This window comes from Trematomus bernacchii, unplaced genomic scaffold (assembly GCF_902827165.1).
Source record: "Trematomus bernacchii unplaced genomic scaffold, fTreBer1.1, whole genome shotgun sequence".
NCBI lineage: Eukaryota > Metazoa > Chordata > Actinopteri > Perciformes > Nototheniidae > Trematomus > Trematomus bernacchii.
Window position 1 is genome coordinate 37,131 of NW_022987921.1, and position 21,730 is coordinate 58,860.

At 48.6% G+C, this 21,730-nt stretch overlaps 2 protein-coding genes across 2 annotated transcripts; one reads left to right on the forward strand and one right to left on the reverse strand.

Annotated features, from left to right (window-relative positions):
- The first annotated feature begins 237 nt into the window (after positions 1–237).
- On the forward strand, positions 238–5,540 carry serp1 (stress-associated endoplasmic reticulum protein 1). The gene is made up of 3 exons (XM_034115446.1): positions 238–472; positions 2,654–2,726; positions 5,169–5,540. The coding sequence occupies exons 1-3, from the start codon at positions 389–391 to the stop codon at positions 5,207–5,209; spliced, it is 198 nt and encodes a 65-aa protein (XP_033971337.1). The 5' UTR covers positions 238–388; the 3' UTR covers positions 5,210–5,540.
- Positions 5,541–7,742: 2,202 nt separating this feature from the next.
- Positions 7,743–21,153, reverse strand: mmp23bb (matrix metallopeptidase 23bb; the record flags this gene model as incomplete). The annotated part of the gene is made up of 5 exons (XM_034115447.1): positions 7,743–8,938; positions 9,065–9,188; positions 19,108–19,218; positions 19,315–19,479; positions 20,982–21,153. Coding segments are annotated over 5 exons (765 nt in total), but the record flags the coding sequence as incomplete, so codon positions are not given.
- Between the last annotated feature and the right edge of the window lie 577 nt (positions 21,154–21,730).

Consider the following 21,730-nt stretch of genomic DNA (forward strand, 5'->3'; position numbering starts at 1 on the left):
AGTATTAAATACGTGGTGTTAAACTACTTTTATAAGTACATATACGATAATACTTACTTTACTGTACTGTCCTTTGATCTTAATCATATAATGACTATTCCTGGAAACCAGTTTTAACGCGAAGCAGTGTTCCTCGATTTTATTTTGGAGGACCACACCGGAAGTGCGTCTCAACTTGACAGCAGGTAACTTGATGATGGAAGCAGCTTTTCCGGTGGGGCTGAGGAGGCGGGACTTACTCTTTTTGAGGACGTAGACAAGAGAAGCGGCTCCCACTCTGCAGTCCTCCACCACAGAAGAAGACGCAGGAAAACTCCCCAGAACCACCAGAACCATCAGAACCATCAGAACCACCGGGAACCAGTGAGAAACCACTCAAGAGAAGAAGATGGTGGCCAAACAGAGGATCCGCATGGCCAACGAGAAGCACAGCAAGAACATCACTCTGCGGGGGAACGTGGCCAAATCCAACGTGAGTCCAACAGCTGATCTATAACCATCAATATATACACCTTAATGTACCTGGACCCTCACCTGAGAGACCCTTAACTCACCTGAGAGACCCTTAACTTACCTGAGAGACCCTTAACTTGCCTCAGAGACCCTTAACTCACCTGAGGGGTACACAGAGTTACATCTGGAGCCTCTCTGATGGGAGACGTGGCCAAATCCAGCTGAGCAGAACAGCTGTTTCATTATTATAATAATAATAATAATAATAATAATAATAATAGTACATGTTGGTACCAGCTGCTGACCCTTACCTCACACCAACATGTGGCTCATGAGTGATCGATGTAAAGTGAAGTTGGTCCTTGGACCCTCTCTGTGCTACAAAGAGCTAACAGCTGTTCCTCAGGATGATTCATAATAATAATACATTTGATTCGTAAAGCACCTTTCATTATTTCATTACTAAAAGCAATCCCAAAATGATATTAAATTAAAGGTTTGATTAAAGCTGGTTATGAAATATAAATAACGACCCTTTACACCGACTGAGATTTGTTAGAGAATGTTTTTAACTTCAAGTGACTTTGGCTTTATGAACACCTGGAGACGACTGTTTAGTATATACAGAGGCCTCACCTGAGAGCCTCACCTGAGAGCCTCACCTGAGAGCCTCACCTGAGAGCCTCACCTGAGAGCCTCACCTGAGACCTCTACACATATATACAGAGGTCTCACCTGAGAGCCTCACCTGAGAGCCTCACCTGAGACCTCTATACACATATATACAGAGGTCTCAGGTGAGTCTCTCAGGTGAGGCTCACCTGTACCCTGACTCCTTAAAGCTGAGCTCTGTCTGATGGGGGGACCCTCAGGATCAGAGTCAAACAGGATGTTGATGGTTCACTGAAGAGAGAAGAGAACCCCAAACTTCATCTTTATCGACTCGTGGAAAAACACTTCAAATAACTCTAAGGTCTCTGAAACCCGTCAGACCCTCACTGAGGCGGGCCCCAGGGTCTCTGAAACCCGTCAGACCCTCACTGAGACCGGCCCCAGGGGCTCTGAAACCCGTCAGACCCTCACTGAGGCGGGCCCCAGGGTCTCTGAAACCCGTCAGACCCTCACTGAGGCGGGCCCCAGGGTCTCTGAAACCCGTCAGACCCTCACTGAGACCGGCCCCAGGGGCTCTGAAACCCGTCAGACCCTCACTGAGGCGGGCCCCAGGGGCTCTGAAACCCGTCAGACCCTCACTGAGGCGGGCCCCAGGGGCTCTGAAACCCGTCAGACCCTCACTGAGGCGGGCCCCAGGGTCTCTGAAACCCATCAGACCCTCACTGAGGCGGGCCCCAGGGGCTCTGAAACCCGTCAGACCCTCACTGAGGCGGGCCCCAGGGTCTCTGAAACCCGTCAGACCCTCACTGAGGCGGGCCCCAGGGGCTCTGAAACCTGTCAGACCCTCACTGAGGCGGGCCCCAGGGGAGAGATCTGATTAGTTTATAACAGGTTTATTTACATCCTAAAACCAGCCAATCAGGAAAGACTGCTGCTGTATTCACATTTAAAGCCACAGATAAACATCCAATAATAACCTGTGTCTCCTCAGTGAGGGTCTGCTCTCAGGTGAGCCTCTCAGGTGAGCCTCTCAGGTGACTGGGTCAGGGTCACCATCAGACCCTCAGACTGGGTCAGGGTCACCATCAGACCCTCAGACTGGGTTAGGGTCACCCTCAGACCCTCAGACTGGGTCAGGGTCACCATCAGACCCTCAGACTGGGTCAGGGTCACCATCAGACCCTCAGACTGGTTAGGGTCACCCTCAGACCCTCAGACTGGGTCATGGTCACCATCAGACCCTCAGACTGGGTCAGGGTCACCATCAGACCCTCAGACTGGGTTAGGGTCACCCTCAGACCCTCAGACTGGGTCAGGGTCACCCTCAGACCCTCAGACTGGGTTAGGGTCACCATCAGACCCTCAGACTGGGTCAGGGTCACCCTCAGACTGGGTCAGGGTCACCCTCAGACTGGGTCAGGGTTAGGGTTAGGGTTGGTCAGTAGTTAGGGTTGTGTGTATATATATAGAGAGTATACAGTAATGGTGTGTGTATATAGAGAATATATATATATATATATATATATATATATATATATGTATATGTAGAGAGAGAATATATATATGTATTAAGGTTTCTTTGTTTCAGAGGAACATCCTGGAGGAGAAGGGCGTGGGACCCTGGCTGCTCGCTCTCTTCATCTTCGTCGTCTGTGGATCAGGTGCGGCTTCTCATTCATATTATTATATATTTATATTATTATATATTTATATTATTATATATTTATATTATTATATATTTATATTAGGGCTGCACGATATTGAAAAATACTGACATTGTGATATTTTTTTCCCCTGTGATATATATTGCGTTTTTTTAAACTCTATTTAACCGGATGAAGGGTTTTAGTCCTGGACGTCTGGAAACTGGTGACTCGTCATACCTTCAGTCCTGATAGTGATGTTGCTTTAGGGGGTCTTCAGAGAAGAAGAGAAGAACCTGTTTGGATCCAAAAGACTTCCAGATGTTGCTTTTCTTTTTGGAAGTAAAGCTTCCTTCTCTCCGGTATTGTCCTCCTGGGCCTCGCTCATCTTTAACCTGTGTTTTGATGGTCTGCAAACTAGGGGGCGGGGCCTGCTGTGATCTGATCAAGACTGATTGTGATTGGTGGTTAGCTGTGCATGCAGAGCCTGTCACTCACTCAAGGACCCTGACATGAGAGCCAAGCAAGTTTTCCTTTTGTAGCAAGCAGCTAAATAATTGTAACGTGTAGTTGATTTAGCTGCTTAATATCACGTCCTAAAAAACAAATGAAAACTAAAATATATATTGATAAAAAAAAATCTCACGTCCCCGCGATGTGCATATCGCGCATATCGCGGTTATCGCCATGACACGATATATCGTTCAGCCCTAATTTATATTATTACATATTTATTATATATAAACTTTTGCATCATTTTGATCTATTATTCATATGATGATTAATAACGAGTTGAGATGAGTTTTAAAGTCAATAAATCCAAAGGTTTTAAATAAAGACATGAATATAAATGTAAATAATATAATGTATGAAGTGTGTCGCAGCCTTAGTTGTTGTTTCTCACCGTGCTCCAGCTACTCATGAGGTGCGTTCACACCAAGTACTTTGCTGCACTCAGTGCTTCAGTAGAAGCTGCTGGGACTCCCAGCAGCTTCTACTGAAGCACTGAGTCCAGCAGCTTCTACTGAAGCACTGAGTGCAGCAGCTTCTACTGAAGCTACTGGGAGTCCCAGTAGCTTCAGTAGAAGCTGCTGGACTCCCAGTAGCTTCTACTGAAGCTACTGGGAGTCCCAGTAGCTTCAGTAGAAGCTGCTGGACTCCCAGTAGCTTCAGTAGAAGCTGCTGGACTCCCAGCAGCTTCTACAGAAGCTGCTGGACTCAGTGCTTCAGTAGAAGCTGCTGGACTCAGTGCTTCAGTAGAAGCTGCTGGACTCAGTGCTTCAGTAGAAGCTGCTGGACTCAGTGCTTCAGTAGAAGCTGCTGGACTCAGTGCTTCAGTAGAAGCTGCTGGGACTCCCAGCAGCTTCTACTGAAGCCTTCAGAGGAAATCTCCAGAACGCCAACACCTCCTCATCTCCACCGCTCCCATGTTTTATTTTGTGTTGCCATAAGTTAGTCTCTCTGCGTTTGTGCGCTGGGCTAATGCTAATGCTAATAATGCTAATGCGAGGATAATAAAATGGCGGCTCTACAAAACATTTCACAGTTGTACGGGGCGTGGTTTGCAATTGGCCCAGCCAATCAGAACTGGGGCACTTTTCCCCCAGGAGAGTACCACCTCTCAGCAGGCACTACACATGGGGGTAAAAGTTCCCGAGATGAAGTGCTCTTTTCGGTGTGAACGCGACATAAGGGGTACTAACGGAACTAAACACGGAAAGTACGGTGAAAAGTACTCCGGTGTGAACGCGGCTATTGAGAGCTGAAGAACAAATAAACCAGTTCAACTCCAGATCAACTGATTAACCAATCACACAGCAGCACGTCACCTGACAGGTGTGAGGGGGCGGGGCTTAGATAACGTCTGAGTGAGGAGGTCTCACTCTGATCCAAAGTCCAGAGATCACCAACAGATGATCTGAGACCATCTGTTCTGAGATCAGCTGTTCTGAGATCAGCTGATCTGAGATCATCTGTTCTGAGATCAGCTGATCTCAGATCAGCTGATCTCTACCTGAACCTCTCTCTTTTTGATCCATTTCTATAAAAACCTGTCTGAAAATGAGCTGATCAGATTTTGGCCACTTGATGTCATAACGATGTGTTGTCTTGTGTAACCATTAGCCAATCAGCAACCAAGGTAACCCCCCCCCCCTTATCACCTGAATCTCCTCCTAGAGCACCATTGAGTTCTTTGTAACCAAATGTCTCTCAGAGGGGCGTGGGGAGGGGCTCCTTATTTTCATCTAAAGTAACAGACAGACAATCAGCACTTTGGAAACAGGGCTGAAACAGAGGGGATTATGGGTAATGCTGCAATGATCTGTTTGGTGTTTCAGCCAATCAGAGACAGGCTCTGGATATATCTGAGACCTGTGATATATTGATGAAGAGGAGGATAATAGGAGACCTTTAAGTTTCTTTAGACTCTAACGTTTTGACGTGTGTTTTCCTCCTCAGCCATCTTCCAGATCATCCAGAGCATCAGGATGGGCATGTAGTGATGATGTCATCAGAGAGTGCCCACCCCCCCCACCTGGACCAACCACCTCGACATTCCTGAACTCTGACACACACACACACACACACACACACCGGACCAAACTAACCCCCCCTCCCCTGAACACTACTCCCCCAGCCATACATGTGCCTTCCTGTTTACCTGTGCTTAAGCCCCGCCCCCTCTGATGACACCCTATCAGAACAGGAGGGGGGAGAGTGTGTATGGAGGTGTTTTGCATCAGAAGGTGTGTGTGAGAGTGTGTGTCTGCACCGTGTGCAGCGGCACCTCCACACACCTGTCCACTTAATAAAGTTTCATTTTGAACAAGAGTGTGTTTCACTGAGTGTCTGAACATCCCATAATAGCTCATTAGCATGTTTAGAGAGGACCCCATGTAGAGAACTGTTCATGTCAGTAATGAAGAGATACCTGTCAGGGAAACATGTCTTTGTGTCACACTCTCTCATGTCCTCTGATTGGTCCACCGCTCAGAGATGTCCCGCCCCTCGGCCAATCACTTGCAGGTATCCAGAGCTCAGTTTACATTGACGTCTGAATCTGAGTTCAAATTAATTCAACACAAAATGATATTCTGGATAAATGATTGGATGATTTGTATTCTTACATATTATTATTGTTATTATTTATATATATTAAGGAATGGATTTTACATTTCTTTTAGTCTTTCATTGTTTTGAATGTATTTCTGTCCTCAGGGGGGCGCTGTTGCTCAGTGACAACATGTAGAGTATAATGTAATACATTATTAAAGGTGGGGTAGGTAAGTTTGAGAAACCGGCTCGAGTGCGCTGGAATTTGAAAATACACAACCGGAGAAATCTGCCACTTCCTCACAGAGCCCCTCCTCCAACACACACGAACTCGCACATGACCAATGAGGGCACGAGATAGACCGGCCCACTTCCGTACCGGCCCCCTTTAATGACTAAGTCAACATGTGGGAAATAGTCAACTCTGAAAATGATAAAAAAAACTAAATCTTTTGAGAAACAGGAAAAATTCAGTGTTTATTAAAGAGGAAGTACAGCAGTGCATTGTGGGTAAAATCATTACATATTTGTATACGTGCTTTTTCTTTCTTCAACAGCATCTGTACCTGAGGACAAGTGTTTAATAGACTGACCAATCACAGCTCTGCATTCAGACCAGGAGTCTTTAGGAGCTCTGTGATTGGCTCGAGGTAAAGGGGGAGGGGCCGTAGAGTAGAATTACAACTCGTTAAAGAGTTGAATTTAAACAAAGCTTACGGATCAAAACGTTCAGATACCTTTGGATGTAAATCAATGAACGCTACAAACAACAACAACAACAAAGTCATGTCAACAAAGTGCTCATTGGGGGGGGGGAGTTATCCTTCCTCAGGATTAGCAGGACAGGAAGTCCCCACAGATATTTAGGGACAGACGTCTCAGAGAAGAGTTTACGAGGACATCCAGAGGAGATGGTGAGAAGGACACGACGTCTCAACGAGATGTTAGAGAGGACACGATGTCTCAACGAGATGTTAGAGAGGACACGATGTCTCAACGAGATGTTAGAGAGGACACGACGTCTCAACGAGATGTTAGAGAGGACACGACGTCTCAACGAGAGGTTAGAGAGGACACGATGTCTCAACGAGATGTTAGAGAGGACACGATGTCTCAACGAGAGGTTAGAGAGGACACGATGTCTCAACGAGATGTTAGAGAGGACACGATGTCTCAACGAGATGTTAGAGAGGACACGACGTCTCAACGAGATGTTAGAGAGGACACGATGTCTCAACGAGATGTTAGAGAGGACACGATGTCTCAACGAGATGTTAGAGAGGACACGACGTCTCAACGAGATGTTAGAGAGGACACGATGTCTCAACGAGATGTTAGAGAGGACACGATGTCTCAACGAGATGTTAGAGAGGACACGACGTCTCAACGAGATGTTAGAGAGGACACGACGTCTCAACGAGAGGTTAGAGAGGACACGATGTCTCAACGAGATGTTAGAGAGGACACGATGTCTCAACGAGATGTTAGAGAGGACACGACGTCTCAACGAGATGTTAGAGAGGACACGACGTCTCAACGAGAGGTTAGAGAGGACACGATGTCTCAACGAGATGTTAGAGAGGACACGATGTCTCAACGAGAGGTTAGAGAGGACACGACGTCTCAACGAGAGGTTAGAGAGGACACGACGTCTCAACGAGATGTTAGAGAGGACACGACGTCTCAACGAGAGGTTAGAGAGGACACGACGTCTCAACGAGATGTTAGAGAGGACACGATGTCTCAACGAGAGGTTAGAGAGGACACGATGTCTCAACGAGATGTTAGAGAGGACACGATGTCTCAACGAGAGGTTAGAGAGGACACGACGTCTCAACGAGATGTTAGAGAGGACACGATGTCTCAACGAGAGGTTAGAGAGGACACGATGTCTCAACGAGAGGTTAGAGAGGACACGACGTCTCAACGAGAGGTTAGAGAGGACACGATGTCTCAACGAGAGGTTAGAGAGGACACGACGTCTCAAACGAGATGTTAGAGAGGACACGATGTCTCAACGAGAGGTTAGAGAGGACACGATGTCTCAACGAGATGTTAGAGAGGACACGATGTCTCAACGAGAGGTTAGAGAGGACACGACGTCTCAACGAGAGGTTAGAGAGGACACGACGTCTCAACGAGATGTTAGAGAGGACACGATGTCTCAACGAGAGGTTAGAGAGGACACGATGTCTCAACGAGATGTTAGAGAGGACACGACGTCTCAACGAGATGTTAGAGAGGACACGACGTCTCAACGAGAGGTTAGGGAGGACACGACGTCTCAACGAGGAGGTTAGAGAGGACACGACGTCTCAACGAGAGATTAGGGAGGACACGACGTCTCAACGAGGTTAGAGAGGACACGATGTCTCAAACGAGAGGTTAGAGAGGACACGATGTCTCAACGAGAGGTTAGAGAGGACACGACGTCTCAACGAGAGGTTAGAGAGGACACAATGTCTCAACGAGAGGTTAGAGAGGACACGACGTCTCAACGAGATGTTATGGAGGCACGACGTCTCAACGAGAGGTTAGAGAGGACACAATGTCTCAACGAGAGGTTAGAGAGGACACGACGTCTCAACGAGATGTTAGGGAGGACACGACGTCTCAACGAGAGGTTAGAGAGGACACGACGTCTCAACGAGATGTTAGGGAGGACACGATGTCTCAACGAGATGTTAGAAAGGATGATGTCTTGGACATGATGTCTCTGAGAGGGTTAGCGAGGACACGACGTCCAACCGGTGAAGGTCCGTCACAAACTGCTGAGAGGAGACGACAGCAGACACATTACGTCCTACCAGGACCTTCAGAGGACACAGGGCTTATAAGGACATCACACGTGTCTTTCTACAGGTGAATGAGGTCCTGTCCCCACAGAGCACACCTGCAGAGGTCCAGACCCCCCTCTGGGACAGAATGTGATTTTCTGCTCTTCTGATGTCTCATTGTTTTGTCCTCCGTCCCCCGGACGTCCTCAGCTGTTGGACGGCTGCTCTGGTTTCAGCCGGATTAACCAGGAGTTGGCTGAGACCACTTCGCCGCGCCGGTGGATCCGGCAGGTGTACACGCCCTCGTTAAACTCGTTAGCCACAATGCGGAGGTCTCGGTCCTTCATCACGATGTAGCCGGGGACAGATGACAGGATCTGCTCGTTGTCTTTGTACCAGCTGAGACAGGAAGGAAAGAGACGTTCAGGAACCGACTGAATACTGAGTAAACACGACAACTCTGAGAAACAAAAAGTACTTCTCTCTTTATTACCTCAGATTGTAGAAGTCTGTGAGACGACCTACCTGACTTTGGGTGGAGTTCGGAGGTTTTTGTTTCCACAGCGGAAACCCACCACCTTCCCTCGGGGAACCATTTTAATCTTCACGTTGGCGGGCGGCGCCGGCGTGGAAACTTCCTCCACTGGCTCTACAGACAGGAAGTGAGGAGGGTCAGACAGGAAGTGAGGAGGGTCAGACCAAGCCCCCAGGAAGTGCTCCGGTCTCTGAGGAAAATATTCCTAGTGGCCAAACGGCAGTAATACAATTTCCGTATCAGTCTGTGACGTCACTGGGCCCAGAAAGACTTTTTCCCATCGAGTGGTGCAGGAATGAGTCCTAAAACCAGGAAGTGAGTCAGCATTTCACCACTTCCTGTTCCCTCGTCTCAGAGCCAATGAGATCTATGAACTCGTTTTTGGAAACTATCTGTAAATAAGGTCTGTGGTTGAGACACATTGAAGAGACGGATCACGTTTTGTTCTACGACATTAAATCCATCAGCAGTGACCCCACTGGGGGTTTCTGAAGAGTTGACGTGTCTGAAAAACGATGGTTGTATCTTGTGATCAATAATTGTATGTCCACAACATAGGAGTAGATTTAACTGGTTTTACTTTGGTAACATGCTTCTGGGACTTCCTGGTGGGAACATGTCCAACAGGCTCTTTTAATACCAAGAGTGACTTTGCCCCCTGCTGGACAAATGCAATAACATGTAATAATAACACAAGGTGAGATACCACATTTCCCCCTGTAAGCTAACAATACTTCCCGAAGGTGGGGGTAGAACATACTCCCGTTACACAACATTTCGAGGTACTGGCATAAACCATTTCACTTTCAAAGATGAACTTTCTAAACCTTTCCTTAAAGTGAGATCAGAGAACTATGCTATTAATGGAACATCTCTTGATCTATTTAACAAAGTCTTTCAGGTATACAGGTGGCTGTCTCTCGCGCTCTGATCGTCTCACCGCAGGTGTAGCAGGCAAGTCCGGCGGGACCGGAGTACACAGAACCACGGGCTCACTTGCAGGAGGTCCTTCTTGCTCGATTGTCACTGGAACCACAGTGTCTCTGTTGGAGTCCAGCACCGGCTCTAAGGGCACGGTGTCTCTGTTGGAGTCCAGCACTGGCTCTAAGGGCACGGTGTCTGTTAATCTGGCTCTTAATTGATCCACACGCCGCTTCACGACTTGACCACTTCCAATGATCACTGTATATGACACTGGACCTGATGAGCTCTCGATGACCGCAGCGATCCATTTAGGTCCATAAGAGTAGTTTCTGATGAACACTTTATCCCCAGGTGAGAAACTTCTCAGTTTCCTGTTTGTGTCATGGGACTGTTTCTGTTTTAGTTGTTTTTGCTGCACTCTTGTTTTCACATCTGGTCTAATGCAGATCTGAGTCTCCTTCATCAACTCTGCAGGCGGCAGGCCTGTGGTCGCGTGAGGTGTGATGCGGTAACTGAACAGAAACCTTGACAGTCTAGTTTGCAATGTTTCACCTTTCATCTTTTTCATCCCCCCTTTGAAGGTCTGGCCCGCCCTCTCTGCCAGCCCATTGGAAGACGGGTGAAACGGTGCTGACCTCACATGGCGGTGACCTCACATGGCGGTGACCTCACATGGCAGTGACCTCACATGGCGGTGACCTCACATGGCGGTGACCTCACATGGCGGTGACCTCACATGGCAGTGACCTCACGTGGCGCTGACATTTTGTTTCATGAAAGTCTCAAATTCAGCACTTTGTAAAACAGGTTCCGTTGTCCAGTCCAAAAACACTGAAACTCTGACGCAGCTTTTCAATGGTCACCTGTGATGGAGCTGACTTCACTGGATACATATCCATCCATTTTGAGTGAGCGTCCACTATCAGTAGAAACATCTCTCCCAGGAAGGGGCCTGCATAGTCCACATGAATTCTCGTCCAGGGAGACTCCGGCCACTCCCAGGGATGTAATGGTGCTGATGGTGGTGACTTGTGGTGCTTTTGGCACTCCTCACAAGACTGCACTTCCTTTTCTACATCCTGGTCCATCCCCGGCCACCATACATAAGATCCAGCCAGACCTTTCATCTTTGACATGTGTTTGGTACGATGATTCTGGCTCCCCAGAGCACGCAGCCATCCCTCACACTCAGTTCTTCTCTCCTCTGATGATACGGCTTGAGAGGAGCCTGAGTCACTGGAGGCCATCCCGACAGGACATAACCATGAACTTGAGACAATATTACATCCTTAGCTGTCCAGTGTTTTATTTTGGCTGAGTCCACGAGTGTGTCATCCAGAAGATCAATCATGAGCACTTGTTCTGCGGTCTCACTCCAGGGTTGCTAACGTTGGGTACCTGGCTGGAGTGAGACTTTGATATCATGGGTTTAATCACACACATGCACTAAATGACTGCTATCGTGTCAGCAGCGGGACCTTAGCATATATATATACAATATATACAAATACACAATATTGGACACAGACTATAAAGGGCACACAGTTTCATTCACTAATGAAAGTCAAACATGTTTGTTTCCACTGTTTTATTGAGTGCCTGTCGCGATAAGCAATTAATTGACTTATCGTTCGATAAATAAAAATGAACTGGATAAATGTCCATTGACATGAGGATGGGACTAGCAGTTATAGTTATATTATATATTATCATTATGTCAGTGGTCTAAAATGGTCATACAACGGTGCCGACAATATTATCGATTATCGCAATCATTTCCGGGAAAATGTATCCAACAAAATTAATTATCGTGAGAGGCCTATACATGAAACACACACACACACACACACACACACACACACACACACACACACACACACACACACACACACACACACACACACACACACACACACACACACACACACACACCACACACACACACACACACACACACACACACACACACACACACACACACATCTACAGACTTACTCCAAACTGCCAAATATATGAATTAACACACTCTCACTCTCATATACTCTTTGACTCGATGTCGGCCGAGTAGAACCAGGGCCGTATCCAGGATTTCCTAAATACCGAGGTCCAAACATGCGAGGGGGGTTCGGGGGTATACTCCCCCGAGATTTCCGGGATTTTCATGATCTAGTTAGGAGCTTTTTAAGTCCTGTGAGGGTCACAAACTGGATCATTCTTGATTCCAAATATAACTGCTAAGCCTTCTTTGTCTAGCTGTGAGTAATTCTTTTCAGCAGGCGCTAGGGTACGCGACATGAACCCCAAAGGACGTTCAGTTCCATCGTCCATTACGTGTGATAAAACAGCCCCACCCCGTAAGGTGACGCATCACATGACTTCATGAACTCTCGGTCAGCAGAGGAATGCACCAACACGTCTGCTGAGTTTAACAGGGCCTTTTTAAAAGCCTCTCCCTGTTTCTTTTGCCATGTCCATCGCACATCTTGTCTCAGGAGCTCGTGCAGTGGTGCCAATAGTGTAGCTAAGTTTGGCAGAAATGTGTTATAGTAATTTAGCAAACCTGAGTACGACTTGAGTTCAGTAACATGTGTGGGGGTGGGAGCCTCCATGATGGCTTTCCCACAGGGTGAAGTCCCTGTGAGTCCACTCCATGTCCCAGATGTTCCACTTCCTCTTCCAGGAGGAAGCACTTGCTCCTTCTCAGACGCTGCCTCCTCCAGCTTTGCCAACACTGTCTCGAGGTTCTGCAGATGGTCTTCCTCATCCACACCGCTCTGGTCTTCCTCATCCACACCGCTCTGGTCTTCCTCATCCACACCGCTCTGGTCTTCCTCATCCACACCGCTCACCAGGATGTCATCTAAATACACTGCCTCACAGGAGACCTTCCTTTGTCCTCTGAAATACAGCTGGGGCTGATGCTACTCCAAAAGGCAGTCTGTATGTGAAGCCTCTGTGTTCACTGTGAAGTATTTCTTTGATTCATCACCCATGAGTATTTGCTGGTATGCATGACTCATGTCCAACACTGTGAACTGTTTTCCTCCTGTCAGCTGCCAACAGGTCTTCCATTCGGGGGATGGGGTATTGTTCAAGTGAGGAAACTGTACTTACAGTGAGCTTGTAGTCTCCACATAGCCTTGCTGTCCCAACAGGCTTCAGGTGAGATGACTCCTTCTTTCAACAATCTGTCTATTTCTTCATCTACTTTGGTGCGCATGGCGTACGGGACAGACCTCGGACGGGACAGACCTCGGACGGGACAGACCTCGTACGGGACAGACCTCGGACGGGACAGACCTCGGACGGGACAGACCTCGGACGGGACAGACCTCGTACGGGACAGACCTCGTACGGGACAGACCTCGTACGGGACAGACCTCGTACGGGGACAGACCTCGTACGGGACAGACCTCGGACGGGACAGACCTAGTACGGGACAGACCTCGGACGGGACAGACCTCGGACGGGACAGACCTCGTACGGGACAGACCTCGTACGGGACAGACCTCGTACGGGACAGACCTCGTACGGGACAGACCTCGGACGGGACAGACCTCGTACGGGACAGACCTCGGACGGGACAGACCTCGGACGGGACAGACCTCGTACGGGACAGACCTCGTACGGGACAGACCTCGTACGGGACAGACCTCGTACGGGACAGACCTCGGACGGGACAGACCTCGGACGGGACAGACCTCGTACGGGACAGACCTCGGACGGGACAGACCTCGTACGGGACAGACCTCGGACGGGACAGACCTCGTACGGGACAGACCTCGGACGGGACAGACCTCGGACGGGACAGACCTCGTACGGGACAGACCTCGTACGGGACAGACCTCGTACGGGACAGACCTCGTACGGGACAGACCTCGTACGGGACAGACCTCGTACGGGACAGACCTCGGACGGAAGAAACGAGGGACTGCATCAGCCTTTACCTGGATGGTAGCTTTCACACCTTTCAGTGTGCCGAGCTCCTCTTTTGAAGATTTGAAGACATGTTCATGTTTGCTCAGGACTTGCTGCAGCGATGTGTCCTCTGTCTTCAGGGGTTTCAGGACTTGCTGCAGCGATGTGTCCTCTGTCTTCAGGGGTTTCAGGACTTGCTGCAGCGATGTGTCCTCTGTCTTCAGGGGTTTCAGGACTTGCTGCAGCGATGTGTCCTCTGTCTTCAGGGGTTTCAGGACTCGGGGTTTGTGTCTGAGCTCGATTTCTTTCCAACTCAGATGTATTTCCTCCTCCTCTTGGGCCCGTCCCCTTTAACCACAATGAGCTCCGACCACATGGACAGGGTCTCCTGTATAAGACTCCATGTGGATTTTGGTTGGTCTCAAACATGGACTTTTTGTGTCTTTCCATAGTCTTTGAAATGTCTGTTCATTCATTATTGTGAGACTACAGCCAGTGTCTATCTCAAAGTTAACAAACTTACTATCCAGCTTCACTTCAACCATGTGTGGGTCTACTCGTCTCAGGTGCACGTCACTCATGCGTCCCGATCTGAACCTCATCTTATTCAGTAAGAATGCATCTTCTTCTGAGCTATGTTGGCTCTGTCCTATTTGACCACATGCATGCCATGTCTCTTGTTTAAACGTCTGTTGCTTCATGCTGGGTTCCCTTGCATCTGTAACTCTCTGGTTCTCTGTGTGCATGAGCCTCCTGTGGCTTTGATCCATGTTGAAGCCTTTAGCTGTGGCCCCTTGGCTTTGTATCTCCTGTGCATCTTTATTTGCAGTCTCTGACGCCACAGCAACTGACAATGCTTTTTCAAATGTTAAATCCGCTTCTGATAAGAGTCGTCTCTGAATCCGATCTTCATTTATTCCACAGACGATCCTGTCTCTCAACCTCTGCTGCAAAGTGTTAGCATAGCTGCAATCCTGCGCTAACCGACGCAGCTCAGCCACGTCTTCCCTTACTGAATCATTGGGCTCACGGTTGCGGGAGTCAAACTTGTACCTTTGCACAATTTCACTAGGCTTTGGGTCAAAGGGATTTTTCAGCAGCTCCACAAGTTGTGTGTAAGTCTTATCCTTGGGCTTATCCGGACTGAGGAGGTTTTTCATAAGGCTGTATGTTGATCACAACACTTATTAATATGGCTCTTTGTCTGTCTCCATTTTCAATTTCATTAGCTTCAAAAAACTGTTCCAATACCTCACAGTATTCTTCACACTTCGGATTGTTTGCATCAAAAGGTGCCAATCATTGTGTGTCAATGAATCCTCTCCTCCACCCGCAGACTTTGCTAATCATTTGAGCTAGCTGCCGCTAACGACCCAAACCTGCATGTAAGGTGCTAACCAGTCCGTTCGGCATGTCCTCTTTGATCCCGTCTTGATCCTTGTCTTAATCCTCGTCGCCAATAATATGTTGTATCTTGTGATCAATAATTGTATGTCCACAACATAGGAGTAGGTTTAACTGGTTTTACTTTGGTAACATGCTTCTGGGACTTCCTGGTGGGAACATGTCCAACAGGCTCTTTTAATACCAAGAGTGACTTTGCCCCCTGCTGGACAAATGCAATAACATGTAATAATAACACAAGGTGAGATACCACACGATGGTTGTTACCAAGTGGCTGGATAGGACCTCAGAAGTGGAGGACGTTGTACGTCATTACGCCGAACACGTGAACACTCCTCTAAGTTAGTTTCTGTTCTGCTTGAAAGCAAGTCCCTGCCTCCTGCTAAGTGTTCAAACAAACGCTTCAACTCGTTCCATTTAGAATCTGTGTGTTTGAATATGGATCTGAAGTTGGCGTGACGTTGAAGTCGTGCTGCTGGACTCGCCTGTAGCTCCTCTATACCAGTGGTTCCCAAACTTGTTGTGCCCAAGGCACACCAAAGGACAAGTAAAGATCTCAAGGCACACCTATTGTGCAAAATAGCCCTTATAACACGTGTTATCACTCATATCATGTAAAATATCTGTAAATGTGCATAATTATTTACTAATGCCAAATAAAATGTGACAAAGACAACTATATTACTCATGAAATATTTATTAACGAAATATTTCAATTAATTTGAAACTTTAACAAATTAGGCTTCATCAAAGCAGCAACACACTCATTTAAACCAGACGGGTCACACAATTAAAAATGAGGCAAAGGAAACTCAGCAGAGACTCAGCAGAGAACTGTCAATGCAAGGAAGCTGCACTGTCCATGGGCCTGAACTACACATTATAAATGTAACATTTCAGCAATCAGCATAGAAACATGTGCTATTGTAAATATTTTTGCCGACTTACAAATGAGTGAGATACATGTGCCTGTCGGGGCGCGCAGATTTAGTTAATCCTTGGTGGCACTGAGGAGAGGGCCACTCGCAAGTCCTGTTCAACAGAGAGCCGTGACCTCCTGTTGTTCTTCATGTAAACCAGAGTAGAGAACGCCAGCTCACACAGGTAGGTAGTGGGAAAAAGAAGAAGTTGCTCAATCGCGTGGTGGGAGATGCTTGGGTACTCCGATGCAGAAGCCAACCAAAACTGATCCAGTGGGAGCTCACTACATTTGAGTTTCAGTGTGCGGTCCACACAGAGCTCTGCACTCCTCTCTCTCTTTCATAGTGAGCTTTTCTGATGAGAGTTCCTGGTGGAATGGGTCTTGGATCCAGTCATAGTCCTCGATGTCAGCCACACGTGGAAAATAGCGGTCAAACCTCTCTTTTAAGGTCTGAAGGTGTTTGGCATATACAGCGCGCTCCCTAGCTGCCTGCGGCGCAGCTGATGCCAGCGGGAACATGTCCATGGAGCCCTGATCCAAAGCCTCGCGCCACAGGATAAGTTTGCCCATAAACCCCCGAATCTTGTCTGTGGATGATAAAATGTTTTCATTCCTGCCCTGAAGCTTGGCGTTTAACTCGTTGAGATGCCCAAATATGTCAGCGAGGTAAGCCAGCCTGGCGCACCACCTCTCATCCGCGAGCTTGTCTTTATGTGGGACAGCGTGTTCATGTGAAAACTCCAAAAGCTCTTCCCGAAGCTCATAAAGATGGGATAGGACTTTCCCCCGTGACAGCCAACGTACGTCTGTGTGGAGGATCAGGCTTTGGTGGTCGGCTCCCATCTCGGCGCACAGCTGGGAGAAGAGGCGAGATTTCAGGGGCCTTGATTTGATGTAATTCACCATCTGCACCTGATTCAGCACCTCAGTCAACTCCGGGGGCATGGGGGGCAACTAATGCCTCTCGATGCAAAATGCAGTGGTTTGTCACGATATGTGGGTTTTGTGCTCTCACCTTAGCAATACATCCTTTCACTCTCCCCGTCATGCTTGCTGCACCATCTGTGCAAAGACTGACGCACATATTCCAGGTCAGACTGTTCTCTTTTAAATAGTTATGAGTTACCCTGAATATTTCTTCTCCCGTAGTATGGCTTTCCATTTCTTTGCAGAAGAAAAGCGTCTCTTTGATAGAGTCAGCATCAACATATCTGACGTTTGCCAGAAGTTGGGCAGCCCCACTTATGTCAGTAGATTCGTCTATTTGTAGGAAAACCTGCCGCTCGCCTGCAGTTTCTCTGTCAATTGTTGCTCAATGTCTTCTGACATGTCGTCCATTCTTCTTTTGATTGTATTATCAGACGACGGCACTTTGGATAGCTCATTTGCGGCATCTGGACCCAGCATGATACCTACAATTTGTTTGCAAGCGGGGAGGATGAGTGTCTCCGCTATTGTGTGAGGTTTCTTCTGCTTTGCAATGAGCTAGCATGTAACTAGCCTCCATTGCCTTTTCAGACACTTTCACACAATCCAACAAACGGTCTTGCTGCCTCTGGTTCAGATCCCGTGCTCTTATGAAGTAGGCCAAGTTTCTCTGAACATGGAAGGGATGTTTGGTTTCCAAGTGCCTCTTCAGCTTGCTTGGAACCATGTTCGCATTAGCTAACTTCTCCCGACAGACGACGCACTCGGGCTGAGGATTGTTGCCATCCCCGGTCCAACTGAAGCCATAAGACAGGTAACTGTCATGATACTGTCTGCTGACAGTTTGTTTCCTCTTTTCTTTGGGTGGTGGGTTGTCGGCAGTCTCTGGTGGTTGGTGGTTTGCTCCGCACAAGAAAGCGCTCCATTTTCCCTCTTGCGTGTTTCTCTGTTTTAATGTTGTCCTTCAGCCTTCGGTGTGTCACGGTCATATAATTCCCACCTGCAACTGCGTTACCTGCGAAATATGGGGTTCTGTGAGGATTTTTATTAAAAGAATAGTTTTTAGGTATAGAGTTTGCCTCTGTATTATGAAACGAGTGCATACAAAGTACTGATATAGTACATTAAAAAATAATTATTTTTGTGTAGTTGTATATTGCAATAATAACGTATGGTTGTCACAAAATCCCACGGCACACCCGGACTTGCCTCACGGCACACCGTTTGGGAACCACTGCTCTATAGCATCACGTTAGCATTTAGCTTCTGGCCATTAGAGTTATGATTAGAACATTATAAAAGTAGACATGTGGAGATGATCCGGCTGAACAAAACGTTTATCAAACAGGTTCGTTTTCCACATTATTTCTTACAATTTTCCTAAATCCTGGAGAAAACCCTTTCAGTGGGACCAGCAGCTCCCTGCACCGCTCTATAGACTAACATTGGGAAAGAGACGTCTGTAAATCAGAGGATCATTGTTTAAACGAAATAAACTACCCAGAATGCACTCTGTGATAGCCCTTATTAGAATCATTTGGTCCTTAGAGTTGTAAAATGCACTAAAAGCCGAATCCAGATTTATTTTCTCTCTCATTCATTCTACTGAGCCGAGAGTGGGAGATCGGGGGCGGGGCTTAATGTCAGGAGGCGGGGCTTAATGACAGGAGGCGGGGCTTAATGACAGGAGGCAGGGCTTAAGGGGAAACTCAACTATGAGCTACATACGGGTACTTCTGCTCTGACAGCAAGGCATGATGGGTAATCTGTAATGTTTTGCTCTCGAAAATCTCAGGCCATTTTGTCCTCATGAGCCAATGAGCAGCTCTCATAGGAATGAACAAGCCCCGCCTCCAACGCTGTATCCAGCTCTTATTTTACATCCATGGGTCAGACAGGAAGTGAGGACGGTCACTTCCTGTGTAAACAGGATCTCACCGTAGCACAGGTCACAGCGCTGAGGACAGTTCTTCTTCATGAACGTCTTCCGCCGCTCGCAGAAACCCAGCCGAGCCCACGGCTCACACACCCTCTTCTTATCCAGACAGCCTGCAGGGAGAAGATCAGTGTGTTATATACACACTTCAGATGTGTAACCCCACGCTGTGTCTCTGAGCTTTTATTGTGAAGGCAGCAGGAAGTCACCGTAGAGCCTCCGGATGCCCCACACGTCGTCCTGAGCCACGTTCCTCTGCCCGGTGGACGTGGCGTTCGGGTGCATCAGAGCCTGTGGGTCTCTGGAGTGCCACAGCCCCAGAGCGTGACCAATCTCATGAGCTGCTACCTGCACCAGGTCGTTCAGCCACACACCTGGGGACAGAGGACACACCTGAGAGACAGAGGACACACCTGAGGGACAGAGGACATACCTGAGGTCCCACCTGAGAGACAGAGGACACACCTGAGGTCACACCTGAGAGACAGAGGACACACCTGAGAGACAGAAGACACAACTGAGGGGCCGCTCTGGCTGAGGGGCTGCTCTGGCTGAGGGGCTGCTCTGGCTGAGGGGCCGCTCTGGCTGAGGGGCTGCTCTGGCTGAGGGGCCGCTCTGGCTGAGGGGCCGCTCTGGCTGAGGGGCTGCTCTGGCTGAGGGGCCGCTCTGGCTGAGGCGCACCAGGAGGCAACAGAAAAACCAGGGTTGTTGAAGTTCTTACCTGGCTGGACTAAGGACTTCCTTCAGACATGCGATTCACAGTCTGCTAGCCGGAAGCATGCTAACTACCAGCCTGCCAGCACTCCTGGTTGCCGACCTCCAGGCCTGTCTCCTTCATCTGCTTCTGGCCTTCGGAGGGTCCACGGAACCAGCCCGAGCCCCAGAAGCCATGCTTTGGGCCCCAGTTTCGGCTCCTGCCAACTCCATGTCCTGTTCTGTCGGGGGTCCTGCGAACTCCATTTCCTGTTGCGTCGGGGGTCCTGCCAACTCCATGTCCTGTTCCGTTGGGGGTCCTGCCAACTCCATGTCCTGTTCCGTTGGGGGTCCTGCCAACTCCATGTCCTGTTCCGTTGGGGGTCCTGCCAACTCCATTTCCTATTCCGTTGAGGGTCGACTCAACTTCATGTCCTGTTGCGTCGGGGGTCCTGCCAACTCCATTTCCTGTTCCGTCGGGGGTCCCGCCGACACCAGCCCTTGTTCCGTCGGGAACACCTGTCTCGCCGACAGCGGTTCCTGTCCCGTCCAGGGCCCCGCCGTCTCCCGATCCCAGTGCTCCTGCTCCGGCGATCCAGCTGACTCCGGAGGGGTCCCATCGCCGCCCTCATGCCCGGCCCCCTCACTTTGCTCGCCGCAGTCTTCGCCCCTCCTCTGCCTCTGCCTTGCCCCCGGGCCGTCAGCCCAAACCCCTCCAGACCCCCTCCACCCACCCTTCTGGCCTCTTTTGTCTCGTCTTCCCCTTTGCTCCATGTTAGGTTGTCTTCCTTGCACCTCCTTGTTTGTCCCTGTGGGTTTTTTGTCTGGATGCTACCTCGTTCTACCTCGTTCTACCTCGTTCTACCTCGTTCTACCTCGTTCTGCCTCGTTCTACCTCGTTCTACCTCGTTCTACCTCGTTCTACCTCGTTCTGCCTCGTTCTACCTCGTTCTGCCTCGTTCTACCTCGTTCTACCTCGTTCTACCTCGTTCTGCCTCGTTCTGCCGGTTTATGGATTTTAGGGTTTTTCTTGTTTGTTCATCGTCAACAGCTTTTTAAAAATAAATCTGTATTTTTCTTACACTTTGAACTCCTTCTCCTCCTTCTCCTCCTTCTCCTCCTTCTCCTCCTTCCTGACATAGAAGACACACCTGAGGGGCAGGAGACACACCTGTATCAGTACCTTGCCTCCAGCTGAACCGGGACTTGCCCAGGATCCAGAACTCCTGGTTGTCGAAGTGGATCTCTCCGCGGGGGGGCAGGAAGGCGTGAGCCAGCTCTCCGTTCAGACCATCGAAGCAAGGATGAAAAAAAGAGGACCAGCAGTCAGAGTGGTTCAGGGAGAAGAAGCCTAGAGAGAGAGAGAGAGAGAGAGAGAGAGAGAGAGAGAGAGAGAGAGAGAGAGAGAGAGAGAGAGAGAGAGAGAGAGAGAGAGAGAGAGAGACACAAATCAAATCAAATCAGGTTTTATTTATAAAGCACATTTAAAAGTGATTTTTGGTTGAGCCAAAGTGCTGTACATGTAATAAATACACATTACTACAATCACAATAAAAGACAATAAATTACAACAGATATATATTAAATAAAACACAAGGGAAAGTCAGTAGTCGTGCTCCGCTCTGACTAGAAGGCCAGGGAGAAGAAGTGTGTTTTTAGTGTAGATTTAAAAACCCCTAGGGTCTGGGCCGACCTCACATGGAGGGGCAGAGTGTTCCAGAGCCTCGGGCCAGCTGCTGAGAAGGCTCGGTGCCCTCGGGTTTTGAGCCTGGTCTTGGGCACTACCAGCAGCAGCTGGTCAGCAGACCTTAAAGCTCTGGCTGGGGTGTAGCGCTGGAGGAGTTCAGCTATATAGGCCGGAGCCAGCCCATTTAGGGCTTTGAAAACAAATAAAAGGATTTTAAAATCAATTCTGAACCGAACTGGAAGCCA

Bases quoted from the DNA above. Each gene is read 5' to 3' on its own strand.
- serp1 (XM_034115446.1), top strand. From the start codon at position 389: ATGGTGGCCAAACAGAGGATCCGCATGGCCAACGAGAAGCACAGCAAG. The intron at 473-2,653 runs GTGAGTCCAACA...TCTTTGTTTCAG, and splicing joins GGAACGTGGCCAAATCCAAC to AGGAACATCCTGGAGGAGAA. The intron at 2,727-5,168 runs GTGCGGCTTCTC...TTTCCTCCTCAG, and splicing joins CTTCGTCGTCTGTGGATCAG to CCATCTTCCAGATCATCCAG.